Source organism: Phoenix dactylifera, chromosome 14 (genome assembly GCF_009389715.1).
Source record: "Phoenix dactylifera cultivar Barhee BC4 chromosome 14, palm_55x_up_171113_PBpolish2nd_filt_p, whole genome shotgun sequence".
In the NCBI taxonomy this organism is placed as follows: Eukaryota; Viridiplantae; Streptophyta; class Magnoliopsida; order Arecales; family Arecaceae; genus Phoenix; species Phoenix dactylifera.
In genome coordinates this window covers 5,708,215-5,727,680 of record NC_052405.1, presented here as the reverse complement: position 1 = coordinate 5,727,680, position 19,466 = coordinate 5,708,215, and the positions used below count along the sequence as shown (strand labels likewise).

The 19,466-nt window shown below is 36.7% G+C and overlaps 2 protein-coding genes across 2 annotated transcripts; one reads left to right on the top strand and one right to left on the bottom strand.

Annotated features, from left to right (window-relative positions):
- Positions 1-209: 209 nt before the first annotated feature.
- On the top strand, positions 210-11,535 carry LOC103708071. Its single transcript, XM_008792838.4, has 13 exons — positions 210-614; positions 725-841; positions 933-1,030; positions 4,309-4,392; positions 4,616-4,746; positions 4,956-5,028; positions 5,125-5,170; positions 5,280-5,389; positions 5,546-5,653; positions 5,739-5,798; positions 7,141-7,202; positions 9,418-9,733; positions 10,721-11,535. The coding sequence occupies exons 1-13, from the start codon at positions 410-412 to the stop codon at positions 10,940-10,942; spliced, it is 1,632 nt and encodes a 543-aa protein (XP_008791060.1). The 5' UTR covers positions 210-409; the 3' UTR covers positions 10,943-11,535.
- Positions 11,536-12,697: 1,162 nt separating this feature from the next.
- Positions 12,698-18,227, bottom strand: LOC103708072 (long chain base biosynthesis protein 2a-like). The gene is made up of 12 exons (XM_008792839.4): positions 17,806-18,227; positions 17,619-17,684; positions 16,263-16,351; positions 15,876-16,021; positions 15,674-15,798; positions 15,486-15,579; positions 15,234-15,397; positions 14,831-14,992; positions 14,610-14,736; positions 14,334-14,500; positions 13,300-13,407; positions 12,698-13,192 (listed from the first exon to the last, which is right to left on the bottom strand). The coding sequence occupies exons 1-12, from the start codon at positions 17,929-17,931 to the stop codon at positions 13,103-13,105; spliced, it is 1,464 nt and encodes a 487-aa protein (XP_008791061.1). The 5' UTR covers positions 17,932-18,227; the 3' UTR covers positions 12,698-13,102.
- Positions 18,228-19,466: the final 1,239 nt, after the last annotated feature.

Genomic DNA, 19,466 nt, shown 5'->3' with positions numbered 1-19,466 from the left:
ATTGAAAAAAAAAATAAATTTTATATATAGATTTTGAATATTGCATTTGTGTTGCCTATGAAAAGCATTTACTCTATGCATTTTATCAAGCATCATTCCATAATTCTTGGGCTTGGCATGGTCGCTTTATAGCCATGGACCTCTAGATCAAACGGCTGTGATTCGTTTAACACACCATCAGATAATCCTAGCACAAGTATCTTTCTCGGCTGCCCATCCGCTCCCACGTTGTTTCGGATATATCGCCGCCTTCAATCGGCGTTCTAGGGTTTCTTCTTCCCGCTCCTGGGGTTTTGGATCCTCTAGGGTTCCGTTTGTCCCCATCCTAGGGTTAAGGTTCCGATTCTCCTTCTTCTTCCTTCTCCGAAGATTCTCCAGTGGCATGGTTATTAGCCCGCCCGAGCTTTAAATGGCGGTCGCGGGCTTCGGGGCCGTCTCCAGGGCCCCCTCCTCCTTCCGCGCTCCCCTCTTCCTCTCTTTCCGCCGTGCCCCCTGCCGGAGCTTGGCCACCGCCCTCGACACCCTGGCCGAGCCCGACTGGCTCGCCAACGATGGACATCCTCCCCCGACCTCCGCTCAGTCTTCTTCCCGGCCTCCTTCTCCTAATGAAAGAGGTGACCACCCTTTCATCTTTTCCAAAGATGATTCATTTACTTTTACTAGCACTTTCACTTTCTGATAGTCTGATGAGTTGATTTGAATGGGTTTTCTGTTCTCTTTGAAGGTTGGGAGGGTGTGAAAGGGCCGGAATGGAGGAAAATGAGTTCCAAGGAGCTCGGAATTAAGACTTCGATGATACGAAAGCCGACTAGATCGGTTCTGAATACGCTTAGAAAGAAAGGTGGGTCCATTGCCGCAAGTTTGGCTATATTTATGTTGCCAAGATGCCGCCTTTCTGTATAGTTCTAGATAGTAGGTTTGTGATTGTGCAGGGTATGAGGTATACCTGGTGGGAGGTTGTGTGAGAGATCTCATTATGAAGAGAACTCCAAAGGATTTTGACATTATAACATCAGCGGAGCTTAAAGAGGTTTTTCTGCTCTTCTTCGTGAATTTAGTTGCCTTATAAGATTGTTTTTCAAACATAGTTTTGTTTCTTGATCGATCGTTTCATTAATTATGAACAAATATTATCATGGCCATATATTTCTAACTAGGATATCACATTGTATTGGGATTAGGTTCATGATTCTGTTTATTGCATTGTTGATATTCTAACTGTAATTCCATTTTTATATTACAAGGCACATAAAACTTTGCCTGTGCTAAGTAAAGTTCGCTTGCAGGCCTAAGCAGTTACTCCATGTATCTGACCTACCAACTCACTAATTCTGGTCAGAAACATTCACTCTATCATTTACAGAATGAATTTAGACCATTAAGAGTTTATCAACTGAGAAGATATGGTTGTTTAACCCATGGCAACTCTAAGCTTTCAATTAGTCTATCCAGGCTGTTGATTTAGGGGATAACCCTGCCAAATCTTTATTCCAGTGTGTTTTGAAAAATTCTTGTTTGTTCAAGGCGAGGGACCACTTGCCAAAGCCAAGTTTGAGTACGGAAAACTTGTTAGATATCCTAATTTTGTTGTTATGAGTTCTAAAATGGTTTCGTACAGAATTAGAGATAAAATACAAGTTAGGCTAATATTGAGTTGATTTTGTGTTTAAAAGGTGTAAGATTAGATTAATCAGATCAAGAAACAATACTAATTTCTCTTCATAATAGTTTAAGTTACTTTGGGCAATCTAGGTAGGGTATATATAAGTCTAGTTATTTCGAAAGAAAGCATTATCAAAATTGGTTGATTTTCTTAGTGAATTCCAGGCATTAATAATGAATATCTTTTATTCATCGCCTTGCTTGGTCCTGGATCTCACACGATATTTCAATTTCATATCATATCTTTTTGTTTAATTGATCATGTTTTCCAAGCTTCCATCAAGTCTCTAGTCATAATAAGTTTCAATGGTAGAGATCTTGTACTTATGATTGTTGATCTTGGTGTTCCATGACCTCCTGATCACACTTGAGCATTGATAATTGGATCTTGAGTTGGGTTTACACATGATACTTTAGTGTGGCATCACGCACACTGTTCAACTTAAACATGATCATTTTTTGGTCTATCCATTACATTGAGGATGTTTCATTGTAATCTAGATTGTACACATACTAGTGTCTCTATCCCCAACACTTGCTGTAGCTAAATTTTCTTTTTCACTATTTTCTGTTGCTCTCCTGGCAAAATTTTAGCATTATTTTTCAGTAGTTTGTCATGTCATTAGTTTTCTAGCACATTTTTTGTTGCATCTTTGGGAATCTTTTTCTATGCAAGTCATTTCACCTATAGTGTAGTAGGGAGTTTCCATGTCAAATTACGTCTCAGCATTTCACCAAGATGGCAACTTAAGTAGCATTACAGGTGTGGGCTAACAAATTTAAAGAAGCACTGTCATAATCTGATGTAATGGTTAATGTTAGATGAGCTCTGAGGTGATGTAAGGGTTCTTATGCCACAAACGAGAGATAGGGTATGGGATAAGTTAAATTTTCCCTTCCTTTATGCTCTCTTGGCATCGATGCCCTTTTTACCCCTCCCTCCCTCTCCCTCCTCCCTCACCCTCCCTCCCTCTCATCTCTCTGTCTGTCTATGTGTATGTTTTGTCTTTATCTCTTCCTCTCACCTGAGGTTCCCCCTTTCTGACTTTTAGTTCCACCCTGCATCACTTTCCTTCACTAGCAAAGTCTTTCAATTTTATGGTTAAAGATCGGTTAGATCGGTTAGTCTGTTTAGGATTTGGTGGCCATCTGTCCTCTTATTCCTTCTCTCATTGCCGCTGCTTCCTGACACTTGGTTAATGAATCTAAAGTTATGGTTCTTCTTTGCAATTATCCTTTCAGAGTCAGGTGTGGAAGATGCATAAATGACCATTGGAGCAGTGGCTCCATTATATCGCTGGTAAATTATAATTTTTTTTTCTCTTCACTTGGTATCCACCATATCTATTGTCAAATAATGCATTCTTTGCAAGCCATATTGCTTGTTAACCTCATCCACACTGTGTTGTAACATTTTTCTTCAATGCCCGTCTTCTAGACTATCGTGTCAAATGTATCAGAGGCCTTGTCTTGATTTCCTTGAGTTTTTCGTTTGAAAAGTGAATCCTTATTATGCAGATTTCATGCATATGATGCATGATTTAATGTGCATTATCAGATTGTTGTCTGCATGCTTATTTAGACTATCGATCTGGTAATATATTGCTATAAAATTCATTTTTTATTTGGCATCCTGTGTCTTATTGGTTAATCTGTAAGCTAGTATCAGAATACTGATCCTTAGTTTGTTTCTTAAATGACTTTAGATATCTACAAACCCAAGGGATAGATCAATAAATACACAGATCATGTGGATAAAATGAGATTTATTCCAGTGAACCCTGACAACTGTATTGGTAGTTCAACTTCTGACCTTTATGATGATCACCATTCTTTTAGTTAAGGAAGCCACTAACTTCCATTTCCACCCAACCAATAACCATAATCAAACTGACAAAGAGCTTATTTTTATACCCAAGAACCTAAACCATTGCTGGAGTCTATCCTAATCTAACTAGATCTTCTATTTGTTCTTATCTCAAGATATATTATAATGAAAGTTTTAAACAAATCTTTGCAAAGATAACAAAGTACATTTTGTAGGCGCGGACATAATTCTCTAATTCAACTCTGAAAAAGACCTCTTACTAGATTAGTTTTTCTCGATGTTTCTGCTTGTTAGATTGGTGCAATTTTTACATCACTGTGTGTGTTGATATGAAATAGTTGGAAAAATAGCAGCATGTGGGTATTTATACCACTTTTGGAAAAAGGAAACCCCCAACATAAAAAGAAATGAAAGAGGAAATTCATTTGGCTATCCAATAAAAGAATAAAAGATATCTGGTAGAATCATATATTCAAAATTCTTAGTAATCAATCTTGTGCTAGATAAAGAGGAAAGCAATCTAAAGTGAATTTAATTGTTAGGAAACTCAACTGATTTATTATTGCAACAAACTGAATTTACTCTAGCTTTAATAGAGGTTGAAAAAGAGGGAGGCCGCATGTCAGCATAAAGCATCTGTGCAGCAATTGAGCTTTCTTTGTGTTCCTCACTTTTTTTTTCTTTAAGCATTTATATTGAGTATGTACTTCTTCACCAGGTACCTAAAGCAATTTATATTGTCAATTTTCTTTATTTGCATGACACTTGTAGTGCAATTGTTGCTCTATGAAATATTTTTATCATGTACAACTGTGCAGGTTCAGAAGACATTTTCAAGATGTAATATAGTTGGAAAACGGTTTCCCATCTGCCATGTGTATTGCAATAACTCCATTGTGGAGGTTTGTTCGTTTCTTCATGTATGGATACATAAGCATGAAACAAGCATAATTAGTTGCCTGGATAGTTTCCTAAATGTAAATCATAATGGAGTAAATTATCCATAGTGCTTTTGTTCTGCGAACAGAAATTGAATTTGTGCAATAGGGATAGTTAAGGTGCACTCTGGGGTCTATTGTTCATGTTAGATTTCTCACTTGTTAATTTGCTCTTTTTGTTTATCAGGTTTCAAGTTTTAGCACCCTTGGAAGAAAGCCAAACAATGATCTGACTTATTCTTCCAGAAGACCTGACTGTGATGAGCAAGATTATATTCGGTGGAGAAACTGTCTTGGACGAGATTTCACTATAAATGGGTTACTAGTTTGACCCTATCTTTTCAAAGCTGAATTTCGTTGTTTCTTGTTTTGTGATGATCTCAATACATTATTTCCTGATAAAATTTGGCTCCATCTTCTCCTCACATGATTGTCCTCCTTTTTTTATTGAATGTTATAATTGGTCTTCTTGGTGCATAACTGCATATCACTTGTCTATCTTCTAATACTTTGTTTTTTGTGCTCAGGTTAATGTTTAATCCATTCTCAAATTTTGTTTATGACTACTTGGGTGGCATGGAAGACCTAAAAAAAGCTAAAGTGTGCATGTATCTCTTGAGTTCCACATGTCATTTTGATTTACTAGGACCTAATTGGTGTGGTCGTCATGCTCATAAGTTGCTTCTCTTTTATTAGGTTCGAACTGTAAATCGTGCTCACACTTCCTTCCAAGAGGATTGTGGTGAGAGCATATATTCTATTGCTTTGAAAACCTTATTGTCTCCTAGTATGCACCTAGTTATATATTCAAAAGCCAGCAACCAATGGAGATTTTTTTATGCATTTTACAGCTCGCATTCTACGTGCAATTAGAATTGCAGCTCGTTTAGGGTTCCGATTTTCAAAAGAAACAGCATATTCTGTGAGAGATCTTGCTAGCTCAGTATTGACACTTGACAAGGTGTCGTGCATATGTTTCTAAACTTTCTTTCATTTATTCCCACTCCGTCTCCCTCCACCCCAACCCCCCGCCCCCCCCAAAAAAAAGAAGAAAAGAAAAAGAAAAACTCCTACTTCCTCTCACCTCGCTCTTCTAATGTTGTTGCAAATGCTGCAGGGAAGAATTCTAATGGAAATGAATTATATGCTTGCATATGGTTCAGCTGAAGCTTCTTTAAGGTTGCTTTGGAGATTTGGGCTCCTGGAACTTCTATTACCAATTCAGGTCTATTTCTGTTTCTAATCTTCTGTAGTCGTCCTGTATATATAAGCTTGCCCTTTCTTCAGATTGATGTGAATACACTGAACAGGCAGCATATTTCGTTTCACAAGGATTTCGAAGGCGAGATAAACGATCTAATATGTTACTTGTAAGTGCAAATCTGGGCCTTCTTTTCTTACTCTATTGCAAACCAATTCCTTCTAAGCTTGCAGTTGGACCTCACCCAAATTTGACCTGTACCTTGAATTAGACCAACCATACCTAAGTTAAAACCAGTTGATTGGGCATGGCCCAAAATTAAGACCCAACCACCAATTGGGTTAGATATGGATTTCGCATGTGATTAGAGCCAACTTAACTGAACCTAAATGGACCTGATTCAGCCTATAATCAAAAATATGGAGTGTAGTCCCATAAACTTTGACATCCAACCGGGATTCACCCTGAAGAAGACATGGCCTGACCAGTTCAAAGTCATTTAACGATTATAGAAAATGGTTTTGATTGTTTTAGTAAGGTTTTGTTTAAAATGTATGTCATGTGCCTAACAAATCTCCACTACCTATCTTAATTTCCATGTATTCTGTCTGCATCATTACTCTTTTATTTGTTTTTTTCGGAATAATGTTTGTGTTTCAACATATTCATTGTTGTTAATTTATAAAGATGCAGGCCAATGTTGAATTATTAAATAGTCAATTATACGTTTGATCATACCAAAAAAATCAATAAAATCCTAATGGATAAAGGACTTTACTGAAGATATAAAAGATAAACTTCTAGGCTCAAGCCACTAGACTTTTTGGTCAATTATGTAGTTTTAGAAGTTATTAAAGAATTTATGAAACAAATAAAAATTATAGCTATTCTTGATTCTAAATCATCTACATTAGCTGTGGGAATCATACCTTCAAGATTATTTTGGACTTTGTTATATCTATGGATATCATAAATAGAAAAATTACATCATAAATAGGAAGAAACTGGATATACTGTTAGCATTATTATATTCCCCCCATTTATGGGATGGTGATGTGCTAGCCATATGTTTCATCATCATCGTCAAAATCAATGAACACGAGGCCTTTTTCAATAGAAAAGATTCCTATATGAGGCATAATTTAAAATCGGGAAAGCTGATTCAATGGATCTTTGAAAAGGACTATTGATCTAATTTCAACGCTCGTATCGATTGGGCCTGTATTTCTGGCTTATAACTTTTGGGTGGGAGGAGGTAACCTTTAACATATGGTCATTATTTTTGTGAAGATGTGGGAAGTAGGAACTCTTATCCTCTTACAACCATTCATGCCATCATATTATAGTTCTGTGATATGTTACTTGAACTCCATTGTTCTTGATGAAATGTAATAGGTTTAAAAATAGGGAAACAAATTAGCAGTCTTCTATGTTTATGGTAATTATTCTGGTCCATGTGTTTATTTATGTCAAAAGTGCTCAACTTATTAACATTAATATCATATGTGCAGACTTTGTTCTCCAACTTGGATAAACTTCTTGCGCCCGACAGGCCATGCCATAAGAGCTTATGGTAAGTGCTAATGTTCTTTATTTTTAACTGATCAATTTCTATAAATCCCTTCTGTAAATGATGAATTTCAAAGGAATGACTCATGTTAAACACATATAGTTTCTTCAAATTATACATACATAATAACCTTTATATGATTTCTATCAATGGACTTATAATTTCTTTTGATAATATTTGTGCCCATGTTTCACGACTGTTGAAGTAGCACAGTTATTCCTCTTACTTGGTTTTGTGAAGTCAATTTTTGCTTCGTACCTGCCATGGCGCATTATACTCAGAATCCTTCTTAGTCTAGATGCAAAAGTCCGTTATGTAGCCTTTAAATTGCATAGTTTTGCGTGCTTTAATTGTTTGAAAATTTTATTAATATCCCGAATTGCACTATAGAGTACTTTATTACCTAGTTGATTTGCATCACATATATTTCACTTTTATAAGTCTTTCCTGCTTGAGAAAGTTTATAAATTGCATGGATATCAATTTTTTTTTCTTGAAAAAATCCTATAAAAGCTATTGTGTTTTACAGAGAGGGAAGAACCTTCTACCAAGGGATCCTTTGTCCCAGGACCTTCCTGTCATCATATAATACTAAAAGCAATTCAGGGTAAAGCCCCAATATATCCTCATTTGAAAAAGATGTTGAACATTATTGTGAGTGCCAAGTCTGTTCTCATACAATGAATTGGACTCACTACAAAGTATAAATGATTGTGTAACAAATAATGGGTAAAGATTACTTTTGTTCCCATAACTGTAGTTGATACATGGTATCGGCTTAGGTTAATTGGAAAAAATAAATATCATAGCATAGTTCATAGAATCACTTAGATCGAAACAAAATTTTGAACTAATTGAACAACATTGGTAGGAGTTGTTGAGTGCAAGCACAATACCTGATAATGAACATGGTCTTACTCTTAGATTTTGGTTACTTGGAGAAATTTCACATTAATCATATTCATCAAAATACAGGTGCTGATTTCAAATAATCTATTTTGCGACATTTGATGAAATAAGGAGCATTCTCTAGAAGTTTTTCACTTATTTTATATTCTTTAGTCTCCCATAAATGGTAAAATTCTTCTTGTTCAAGTGCCTATATTTTTTAAAGTTTACTTTGTTTTCAAGAATATTTTCTTGTGTCATTTATCAGGGCTTGGCTTAAATGCAGTGTTTTGTAAAGCGGTTGTGGTATGCAAGCGGCCAAGGGACCCTATAAAGCATATGCAGTATGCAGGCTGCATATGCAGATGCATATGTGGGTATTTATTTTTTAAATATATAAAAATAAATAAAATAGTTTAAGTACAATATAAACAATAATAGTGGTAGTAATATTTCTTTGAATAAATATTACCAATAATAATAATAATAAGAACTAATAATTAGTGCTTAGCACTTAGCACTAATGGCACTAGTTACAATATAATTAAAATCAAATTTCTGTCAATGCATTATTTTGAACATGCTCCTTCTGCATAGGCCTACATAAGTGGGACATGTATTTGGCCCCACAATACTAAATGGGCACATATTTAGCCAGATAATGCTAATTAAGCCACAAACACTGCTGCATGCTGCTAAGTAGACTGCCTTTCCGACCTATATGTTTATGACTGCATATGGAAAATGCTTATAGGCAGTGCAGTGTAGTCAAGGGACTACATCTGCATATGTGGTCGCCTATGCAGCCTTTACAGTGCATTTGAAGTACTGATTAATTATCAAGATATAATCCATTAAACCATGAGAAAATTTTCGGATCAACTCTCCATTGGTATGTTTACTATTTGAATTGGTGCCAGATTATTGGCTAAGGAATGTATAGACAAGTTAAGAGACTTTCTGCGAAACCTGGTATTCCCAGTTACATGGTTACAATCATGTACTTGAGTAACAAACATCCATATAGGATTTGCCTGTGCTTGGCAAGAGTCTAGACAGAGCGGTAGGCCTCTATCCCAAGATTCTTCAATACATCAGGATAAGCTGAAATTCTCTTGTAAAACCCATTCCCTCTTGTTCAGAACAATCTAAAAGTCTTTTTGTTTGTCAAATAGCTTCTTATATGGGTGGAGTCGATGGAGTGCGAGGTAAACAATGCAGTGGCCTCTCATGCTTATGCTTAATGGTCAACCCATCTTTTCAGTTTAATTATTTTAGTATTTATGTTGATGTAATGCAACCATTTCATAATTGATTATTAATTTAACAGGGTTGGGTTGTTAGCATTTCATCAAGCGCTGGTGCGTCAACCTCGAGATCCTTTGGTTGTAGCCATATTCACCCTTGCTCTTCATAATGGAGGAGATTTGCCAGAAGCTGTGGAAATAGCAAGGGCGATCACCTACCCGAATGATGCTAACTTTCCAGAACTGTTGCAGCTGCAAAGATGGGATACGGACCACGAATTAGTTAAAGAGGTTGTGGATCTTTCTTCTGCAGTCAATGCTGCACTAAGTTCAATGACAGATGAGTATTTTGTTTCAAAAGCAATGGCAGGATACCCTCGAGCCCCATGTTCCGATATGGTTAGTAGCATGTATCTTCCTGAAAGGGCTTTACGCTTACAGTTTTGCTTCTTATCTGTTACTTAAAGATTTAATTTTTGATAAAATTCCCTGCAACTTCTTGATTGAAATTGTGAATCGGCATGATTAATTCTGAGCAACGGCATGGGTCAGTAAAAACAGATAAAAAAATTCAAATGTCATACCTATCAATAGAAAGGATGTCTGCAACTGATCTAATCATAACATTGTGATGCAATGTTGAGTTCATATATTACCTGCTTACTGTCTCTATGTCAGCATGGTAACCCCAAGAAAATCAAAATTTCGACACCTTTCTGTGGAAGTTATTAATATATAAAGTTAAAATATGTGGTCTTCTAGATACACATGCATATATATATATATATATATATATATATGCTATGTAATGAATGCCAAAGTACCATTGACTAGTTGTTTTACATGCATTGAGTTGACTTGATTTTCCTGTTTTTGGTGGATTCTGAAAGAGAGAATGTGGTAGTACCACTGCTGATAGGAAATTATGAGGAAATATCTCATAGCAAAGAATTTATCTAGTCGGTTTGCTTAAGCAACTGATTCCTTTATCGATGATTGTGGCTGCAAGACTTCTCATTTCTTGTCAATCGCTGTGTCTAAATTCCTGATTATACTGAAGATGCGTTTGCTTGGGAAGTTTGGATAGGTTGATATTGAGCTGAAATTAAAGCAAAATGTATGTCTGGCAAAGGTTTGGCCATTGACCATCGAGGCGATGGTCGGGTGGTACGATGCTACTGCTGTTAGTGGTGTGCTTTAAGTTGCTAGTTTACATCAATATTTCATGTAGCAGATAGTGTGGCAGAGCAAAATGATTTAATTTTTTTTCATTTTGATTAGTAATTCTTTCCCATTTTCACTATTAAAAATGATTGCTCTGAGTCAGTTTAGCAACCGATGCAGGTATTAGAATCTGTCTAAAAGTGGTGTTCCATTTTGCTGCAGGTTTTTATCCCTCTGCAAGTATATTTGATGGTTTGCCGAATGTTTGAGTGTGTTGGACATGGAGACAAGGACAGTAGGTTCATTCCGAAGCGAGGTAAGATAAACTATCATGTTCTGGCCCAAGGTGGACTGGCGGAGGTTCGGCATGTCTTTGCTAGGGTTGTTTTTGATACTGTCTACCCCCCCAACCTAGAAAACCAGAACTGTGAAAGTCCTGCATGAAATATCATCTGCAGCAGATCAGGTATAGAGATGAGCATAGTATGATGAAGATTGCCGTCTGAGTTAGACGGTTGCATTCTCCACCACATACAGACTTTGTTGTGCATCTCTTTTTGAAGTTAAGTCTCTTGACATTTGCATTTGCCTGCTGTCTAATGTGGCTGATGTCATGAGCAGAAGTGGTAGCGCACGAGAAATTGCCTTCATTGGCCTGGAGTTCTCACAGGTCTCTTTGGCTTTTTTAAGCTTGGGGTATTATGACCATGGTGATTTCACTCAACATGTGGTTAGCGATGGATACACCAATGCAACGTTGCCAAAGTGGATACTGGACCTCTGGTAGAGTGGCATTTGGGTTTCTAATAACCACACGCAAGTCTCAGAAGTTGTACCATACAACAGTATGTACGTGGCTGTTTTATTATTTTATTCTGTACTGTTGCTTGAGTTATATTAAAGATTATTGATGACTTTTCCAGGATCTATATAAAAGGTGGTTATTGGGGACTAAAATATCTTTAGTTTAGTCCATGTCCCCCTCATACATGGTGCTTGTGACATATTTACTGCATTATTCATGTGACCTTGAGCCTTGTTTGGTTTGCAAATAACTTGGAATAATCTTTAATGGAGTCCATTTATCTACGTTATTCAGCCTAATTAATAGTTTTTTAGGTACCGCAGTAAAGCCGGAACAGAGAGGCACTTCTAAGATTTCAAAAAAAAAAAAGAAGAAATGTTCCTCTTTTTTTTCGTATTTATTACGTTTTATCTGGGGATTTCGGCTTAATATTTACGGGCATAGAAAATCGTTCTTATTAGTGTTAAGCTTATTAACATCTTTTTTCATTCACTCAGATATCTTGGAAAAGCCTATGCAGGAAAAATACAGGGCCTTACTATTTTCGGCGACCAACTTTGGCTGATGTTAAACGATTACCAAGTTCTTAAATAAAGAATATGATGTCAAAGTCCAACTTGCACAACAAAAAACAAGGAATGAACACTTTGGGACCGATCAAAGTTTGAAGGCTCAATTTTGATCGTGGCAGTTCTAGGTTCAAAAGCACCAACAACTATAAAAATAAATAAATAAATAATTATGTAAAAAATTATGAACTATTTGTGAGTTTTTAATTTATTTTTGAACTTTAATTTAGTGCAATTTGTTCAATTCAGGCTGTAGCTATAAATTTCGTTTTGACAGAATTGTCTCATGATATCATATGAGGTATCATTCTTTTCTGCCATATAAGTTGGTCATGGGATAATTTCATTTCGTCAAAGCAACTAGACAAAATTCATAGGCAGAATCTGAATCGAACAAATTTAAATATTCAACAACATGATCGCACTAAATTAAAATTTATGAAAAAAATTAAAAACCTCTAAATAGTTTAAAATTTTTTGTATAATTATTTTTCAAAAAAATTGTAAATGACCGAATCATTCAACAGCCTTCATGGAGAGGTCCATAACCATGGTGGTGATGGGGTATATTTTTATTTAAAAAAGAAAAGCACGGATATGTAGAAAGAGGTGCTCCCCTCACCATATCTCAGAGTAGTAGTAGAACCGAGCATGCATGGAAAGCTATGAAATCCCCAAAAAATAGCTCGCATCATGTCATCAAGTTACGTCAACTTTAAGCACTCGTAATGTGTACTTTTAAGTTCCAAAAAGGAAACATAGATCATTCCATCCCCAAACCATCATTATGCAGCCTTCATGGTCCTTCACCTACTCTACAACAAATTTCTCAGTTTGAAGTAGGCTTGTATTTATTTGGAAATGTATGTGAATATGCCTTGAGACCATGCATTACCACATCTCGTGGACATGGTTTTGGCGTCAATATAACCTGGGTTGGATGGGTAATCCACCAGAGTTGAGATGGTCCAGATGCCAGAAGAAAAGGGCATACTTAATCAGCACAAACTTACTGTACTAATATACACATGAAAAAGAACATGAAAGGTATATAAACTGCAGTCATCTGGGGAAACAAATTTGGCTTCCGATCTATGAACAAAGGTCAAGCCGAGGAGAACCAAGGAGCTTCGAAGGGCATAGGAATAACATAATGTTGGGGACTAGCTAGCTGGCTTGCTCCTGAGTAGAGTGATTTGCGGTAGTGGGATCTCTGCAACTGAAATTTTGCTACTCCAGCTTCTTCCTGTCCTGCTCGTGCTTAGGTGGTTCTGCAGGGAAGTATTTGATGCCGACAAGGTCGCCAACTTTGCTGATAACCTAGAAGGCGCACACCATGAACAATCGCAAAATTAAGTCCACAAGCACCGAAAGAGTCGACAAAGTAAGCCAGTTTGTACAATGCTGTATATTGGAAATCAACTAACCTCCAGGCCTTTAATCAGGTCGTCCCTGGTGTGTGAAGCTGATATGCAGATACGAGCCCTTGCAAGGAGAAGAGGGGTCGCAGGGAATGCAACAGTGACAACAGCAACCTATATGGTTTCAGCAGCAGATTAGATAGAGATATTCACTAAATAAATGGTAATGATGGCAATGTAGATATATTAGACTGTAGAATCTGGCAGATAAGTTTGAAATATAGATCTCACATACTTTGGCATATTGGTTTCCTATGCAAGATAAGGCCAGGCATGGATGCAAATAAAAGAGAGTGTGTGTCACATAAACCGCATTTGAAATAGACACATACTTGTTTCGGTGATAGAGACAATTTTTCTTAGTGAAGAGGTGCAAAGAGATGCACCTTTTAGAAACCCCAATTAATACATAGAAGAAAAAAAGGGAAAAAAACAACTGAGTAAAAAGAAAGCAGCCACACAACAGGTACCACCTTTTGAGTATAAAAAGTTTAAATGAAAAAATGAAGATAAATAATCATGGATTTTCAGAATGGATTGCAAGTAGTTGTATGCTGAGCTAGTTAGACTTTAACAATGTGTAACCAGAAGTATCAAGGACTTCTCATTGTTGATCCCTTAAGACCTTGAAGAAATGAAATTGAGCTAACAAAGGGAACAAGCTGCATGCCACTTATACCTTAAGTGCAGCACTCATTCGATTAAGCCAAGAAGACAGCCAGGCATACTATAGTCCATTTTGTCCATGTAAAATTGTGACATTGTTGCACTTTGTCATCTTGTCAAATACTGAACTGAGGAAATAGTGCACAACCAGAGTCACTATAGACATTTTATCAAGCTCTGTCCAATTAACTTTGGCTTGTTTAATGATAGAGGTTCAAGAGGTCGGATTTGAATGGTTAAGATAGACAAGTCAAGCATGGAGTTATCCTCGCATGGAGACATATGTTTACAGACATGCAGTCTGGCTTTTAGAAAGTTGGATGCATTCTTATTTCACATGCATCATAACCTGTTAAATAAACCGTCATACTTACATTCTGTCTGAGACACTCCCTAGAGAAGGCTGGGATTTTTGCTGGGTTGTAAAGCATTATAGGCATAACTGGTGAGTCATTGTCCCCAAGAACCTCGAAACCCATTTTCTGAAGTTCTGACCGGAAGAAATTGCTATTCTCACGAATGCGTGCAAGTTTTTGGGCCCCTGGTAACGAATAAATAACACATTAGAAATCTCCCAAGATAAACATTGATGACATCATCACGTATCCTCGAGAAGAAGATAGAATGTTTCAAAATATTTCCTTAGGTACCTCTGTTAGACCCGTCTTCTCCAAGAATAACTTTAATTGCAGATATAACCTGTTGCACAGCAGGTGGTGACATGGAAGTCGCATAAAGATGTGCCGGGCAAGTGTACTTCAGATATTGGATGATTTCCTGAAAAAAGACAAGAGGTCATCTAAGCAATCTTGGACTCCAATTTTGCAGTTATGCAAAATATATAGTTATGCAAAGTGCACAAGAATTAGACCTTTGATGCCGCAATATAACCTCCACAAGATCCAAATGATTTTGTAAATGTTCCCATCATAATATCTACATCAGCAGGATCCACCCCTAGGAGCTCACAAACACCTCTTCCTGATTTTCCAATTGCACCAATACTGTGGGCTTCATCCAAGTATGTGTATGCCTGTTTCAAAAAATAATAATAATGATAAAATAACAATAAAATAATATAATATAGAGTTCTATAATTTTTAACCATTCCCTGGAATACTTTGCAAGCCAAAATTAACAAAACATCCATGCTGACTTTTGAGCTCTAATTTAGAGATGAAAGCACAAGAGCATTATGTTGTTACCAGATGCATGCATATAAAAGATCAGAAAACAAAAGAAAAATAGAAATCAAGATGTCAATGTGGTCAGACCTTATATTTCTTGCAGACAGTTATGATTTCAGGAAGTTTGCAAAGCTCTCCTTCCATGCTGTAGATGCCCTCGACTATAACAATGATTTTCTTCCAGGGTCGATGCGTTCGAGGCTGTCCCTCAGCTATCTGCTCTCTCAACACCTCTTCCAAGTGAGAGGGATCTACAAGAACAAGAGGAGTAAAGATCAAGAACATGAAAATAAAGTAGATAAGCTAACATTCTCGAATCATCATCGATATAAAACTTACTGTTATGTTGGAACACCCGCACTGTTGCACCTGACCCTCGAGCACCATTGACAATTGAGTTGTGGTTCAAAGAATCACTAATTATCAGCCCTCCCTATATATGATCATATTGAGCAATTAGAAATCAGTAAAGGCTGGTCATACGGAAGCCCATGTTTGTAATATCTAACTCAAGAAATTGTACAAACCTTCCCAACCAGAACAGGAATGATGGCTGAGTTTGTCACGTAACCCATGCCAAAAAGTATAGCAGCTGGCTTTCCCACAAATCGTGCAACCAGCTCCTCCAGCTCAGTGTGCAGTTTAGTGGTGCCTGATGCCAAATCAAGTATTAAGAAAATCAATCCAAATTCATTGCATCATTTAACATATCAAACAGAATGTGCTTACCGCCATCTACACGAACACTGCAGGTACTGGGCGAGTATTTCTTTAGGGACTCAATAACATGAGGAGTGCAGTATTCATCTGCTGCTGCAAACCCGAGGTAATTATATGAACCTAGGTTGAGACATTTACTAGTATTTGAGGTCCGGCTGCACCAAGTAATAGAAATAGTTATAATCTTAACACATTCCAGAGAAGACATTACTAACACAAAAGCATTCTGTCTAATTGCAGCAGATGAAGAAAGGTAAAATTTGTGCCCATCATTCAGGCTCCAAATGTCCTTGCAAATCAAAACCTGATCCTAATCAGATACGTTCCTGATACCTGACCTTGCTGATTATGATCAAATCATTATATCTAATGGAGAGTATGTATAGATATACTTACAGCAGTGTCTTGTTATTGTCATTTGAATAACGCTCAACCACATCAAACCAAGCATCTGGTGCACTTGCAATTGGTCGGCCAAAACAGTCCTGCCAGATTAGAATATCATGTTAAAAGGCTATACTTTTAAAGTTTATGAGAAAAAGACATCAGCTTGTAATGCTTAAATATTTGCATGATGATATTATCCTAGTAGATCATTCTTGTTCCAAAGACAATACTATAGCAACTTCACTAAACGTGCACATATTCCCAGTCTAGAAAGTCCGATCACCCTGGCTATCCCAGAAATCAAAATCAAAGCAGTGACAAGGACCACATGTCATGGTAATTCTTACTATGATTTTCATTTTGAAACATGTTCGCACATGCAGCAGCTGATGCTATATGCAAGATAAAATATGCGAACTTCTGGTACCTTCGGTCCACGACCTTCCAAAAGATATAGCTCAATAGATATATAGAATTCTTAGACATGTAAGGCAAATTCAAGCCCCAAGATTTTCCACTTATATTTTCTTATTTAGTTATTATTTGTATCAAAGATCAGATTGAATCTGGAGTGTGGAATTAGAATGCTAGGAGTGTGAGTCATATGGATCGCACTGGGTTGTGTTAATAAAATTAGTTTGATTTGGTAAAAAGTCTTAGTCATTTTTGTTTCGTTTAATAATTTTTTCTACTTGGCTATGTGTATAAGCAAGAGGCATCTGCCATGATTTAATTTGAAAAATTATTAATAATTTTTTTCTACTTAGCTGACTCCAAATCTTATCTTCTACTTGATGAATTTCATATCATCAATTTTCTTCCTTTTCATCCTTTACTATTAATTACATTACTTCTGGTCCTCCCCTTTTTTAGCAGCGAACTGCATTAGATTCATCAATTTTCTAGTTATGAAAAAATATGATGAGAGCAAAACATAAAACCAATCACTTTCTTGAAACCAGAGCACCAGTTGCAAAAACCAAAGATCAAAAAGGAAAATAAAAAGGAAAAAAGTCTAATTCGCTGTGCAAAGGAAATCAACATCAATAAACCAAAAAGCAAGCACCTAAGAAGAGTTCCCTTTTCCCGTATCTCTTATATATTTGCATAAAGTACCAAAAAGGCTGAAAAATACACCAGAATTATTTTCACATCCTTTCAAAAGGCGCTTTTTTCCCCTGATGCAATGGAATAACTATTTCGAATCATTTTTCAATATGAAACTGCTCTTATTTATTAACTCTACCATTTTCTAACAGGCAAGAGACTGTTCATACATCATAAGAAGAAAACCGATTGCATTAGAAAAAGAAAAGATAGATTTTTTAACTAGAGATCCAACGGAAGATGGAATCAAGAACACACCTGAATTCGGAGATAGAGACGACGGGTGTAAAAATCCTCGAGCCCTAAGCAGATCGGCGCATACCCCTGCTTCCAATGGCAACCAGATCCCTCTCAGAAACCAAATCAAACACATATCCCAGGAAAGAGATAGAAAACTAGACGACCCAATTGGAGGCGGAATCGAAAGCAAGGAAAAAGAAGGGACCTTGAGGTTTTTGGATTTGGACCGATCGATGAGCTTCCGGAATAAATCCCTCAGCTGCCCGAAGGCGAACAAGAGGCCGTAGCTGAAGAGGGTCGTCAGCGCGGTCAAGTACGGCAACCTCACCATCGTTCTCTTCGCCTTGTCCTCGAAACCGCTATTGATCGCGCGATAGAGAGAGAGAGAGAGAGCGAGAACGAGCGAGCGAGCGAGCGAGATCAAAGGAGAGAGGAGTGGCAAGGGAGAGCGATAGGGATGCGGGTGAGGAGGGAGAGAGAGGGCGGGGGGAGTGAGGGTTTAATGGAGAGGGGAATGGTCGTCAATGGCGTCCGGGGTCAGAAAGAGAGAGAGAGAGAGAGAGAGAGAGAGAGAGTGGTTTGAACGTTGAATTGGGGAAGGGGGGGAGGTGGAAATGGGGAGGGTGTGTTGACCTGGAGAAGCATTAAGATTTTATTTCATTTTATTAACAAATTTTTTTATATAACTTAAATTTGAAAATATCTATGAGCATTAAAATATTAAAAATTTGATTGGGAATTATGTATCGACAAAAAATGAGTCTGGTCTATGCAAGCAACCCAACATGCTACATTCAAGTAATGTTATTGGGGATGAATTCATGTTAAATATTATTATGATCTTCTCTCCTTGTTGGATAGAAATGTGCATAATATTAATGATCATGGCTTTCTATTGAAATTAACTATTATGGGCTTATGATGCTATTATTAGTCCTTCTTGCCAAGAAGAAAATATTGTTACTGATTTTTATTTGGCTAAATAATGGTTTGAAAAATGTTTGATATATTTATTACCTTGCTTAGCCAAAAAATGTTTATCCCCATATAAAATAGTAGTTTCATAGCAACAAAGATACCTAGTTGTGCCCATAACAATATTTCTTATGATTCATGGACTCTCAATTTTTCTGAAAACATCTTATGAAACTACATTCCAGAGCTTCTTAAATGGACATTCATGGTAGAAATTACTCTAAGGCCATTTGAAGGCAGGGAATGATTCCTTCAAATGGAATGTATACTACCAATGGATTTTTACTTCGAATGTAAACCATGTTTGGCTAAAATGGTTGCCTTCTTCCTTTATTTAAGAGCTAAGCGAGTTTGTTGAGGCTAAATGTCTATGGAGCAATGACACCACAACACATAAATTGACAAGCTCTCATGCAAAATAATACCAATGATCAAATAATTTTCACAGAGAGCCTTCATATTATCTATCAAATGCTTATGTATATAAGATTTTATTCTTTTATCGCAATACTATTATTACTTCGCACCAATGATATTTAAATAGAATAGTGGTAGTAGTAGTAGTAGTAATAATAATAATGTATGCAAAATTTTTTACCTCAAAGATTCTTAGTTTCATGCAGATTTCATGGTTTGTTATTGACCATCCTTGGGGAAGAAGTGTGGACAATAAATAAATCAGAATCATTAACATTTTATTATGAGACCAAAGAAACCAATACTATTTAAAACTGAAAGTTTCCAAAGATATAATCTGAACAGCTTCTTTGTTTGAATGCACTTAAATTTGGACTCACCAAAGTTGACAAGAAGAGCCGACCGAATCCTGTGAGCGGAGACCATTTACTATGATATGACCGACCCATTCAACAGGTCACCCTTTTGATTAAG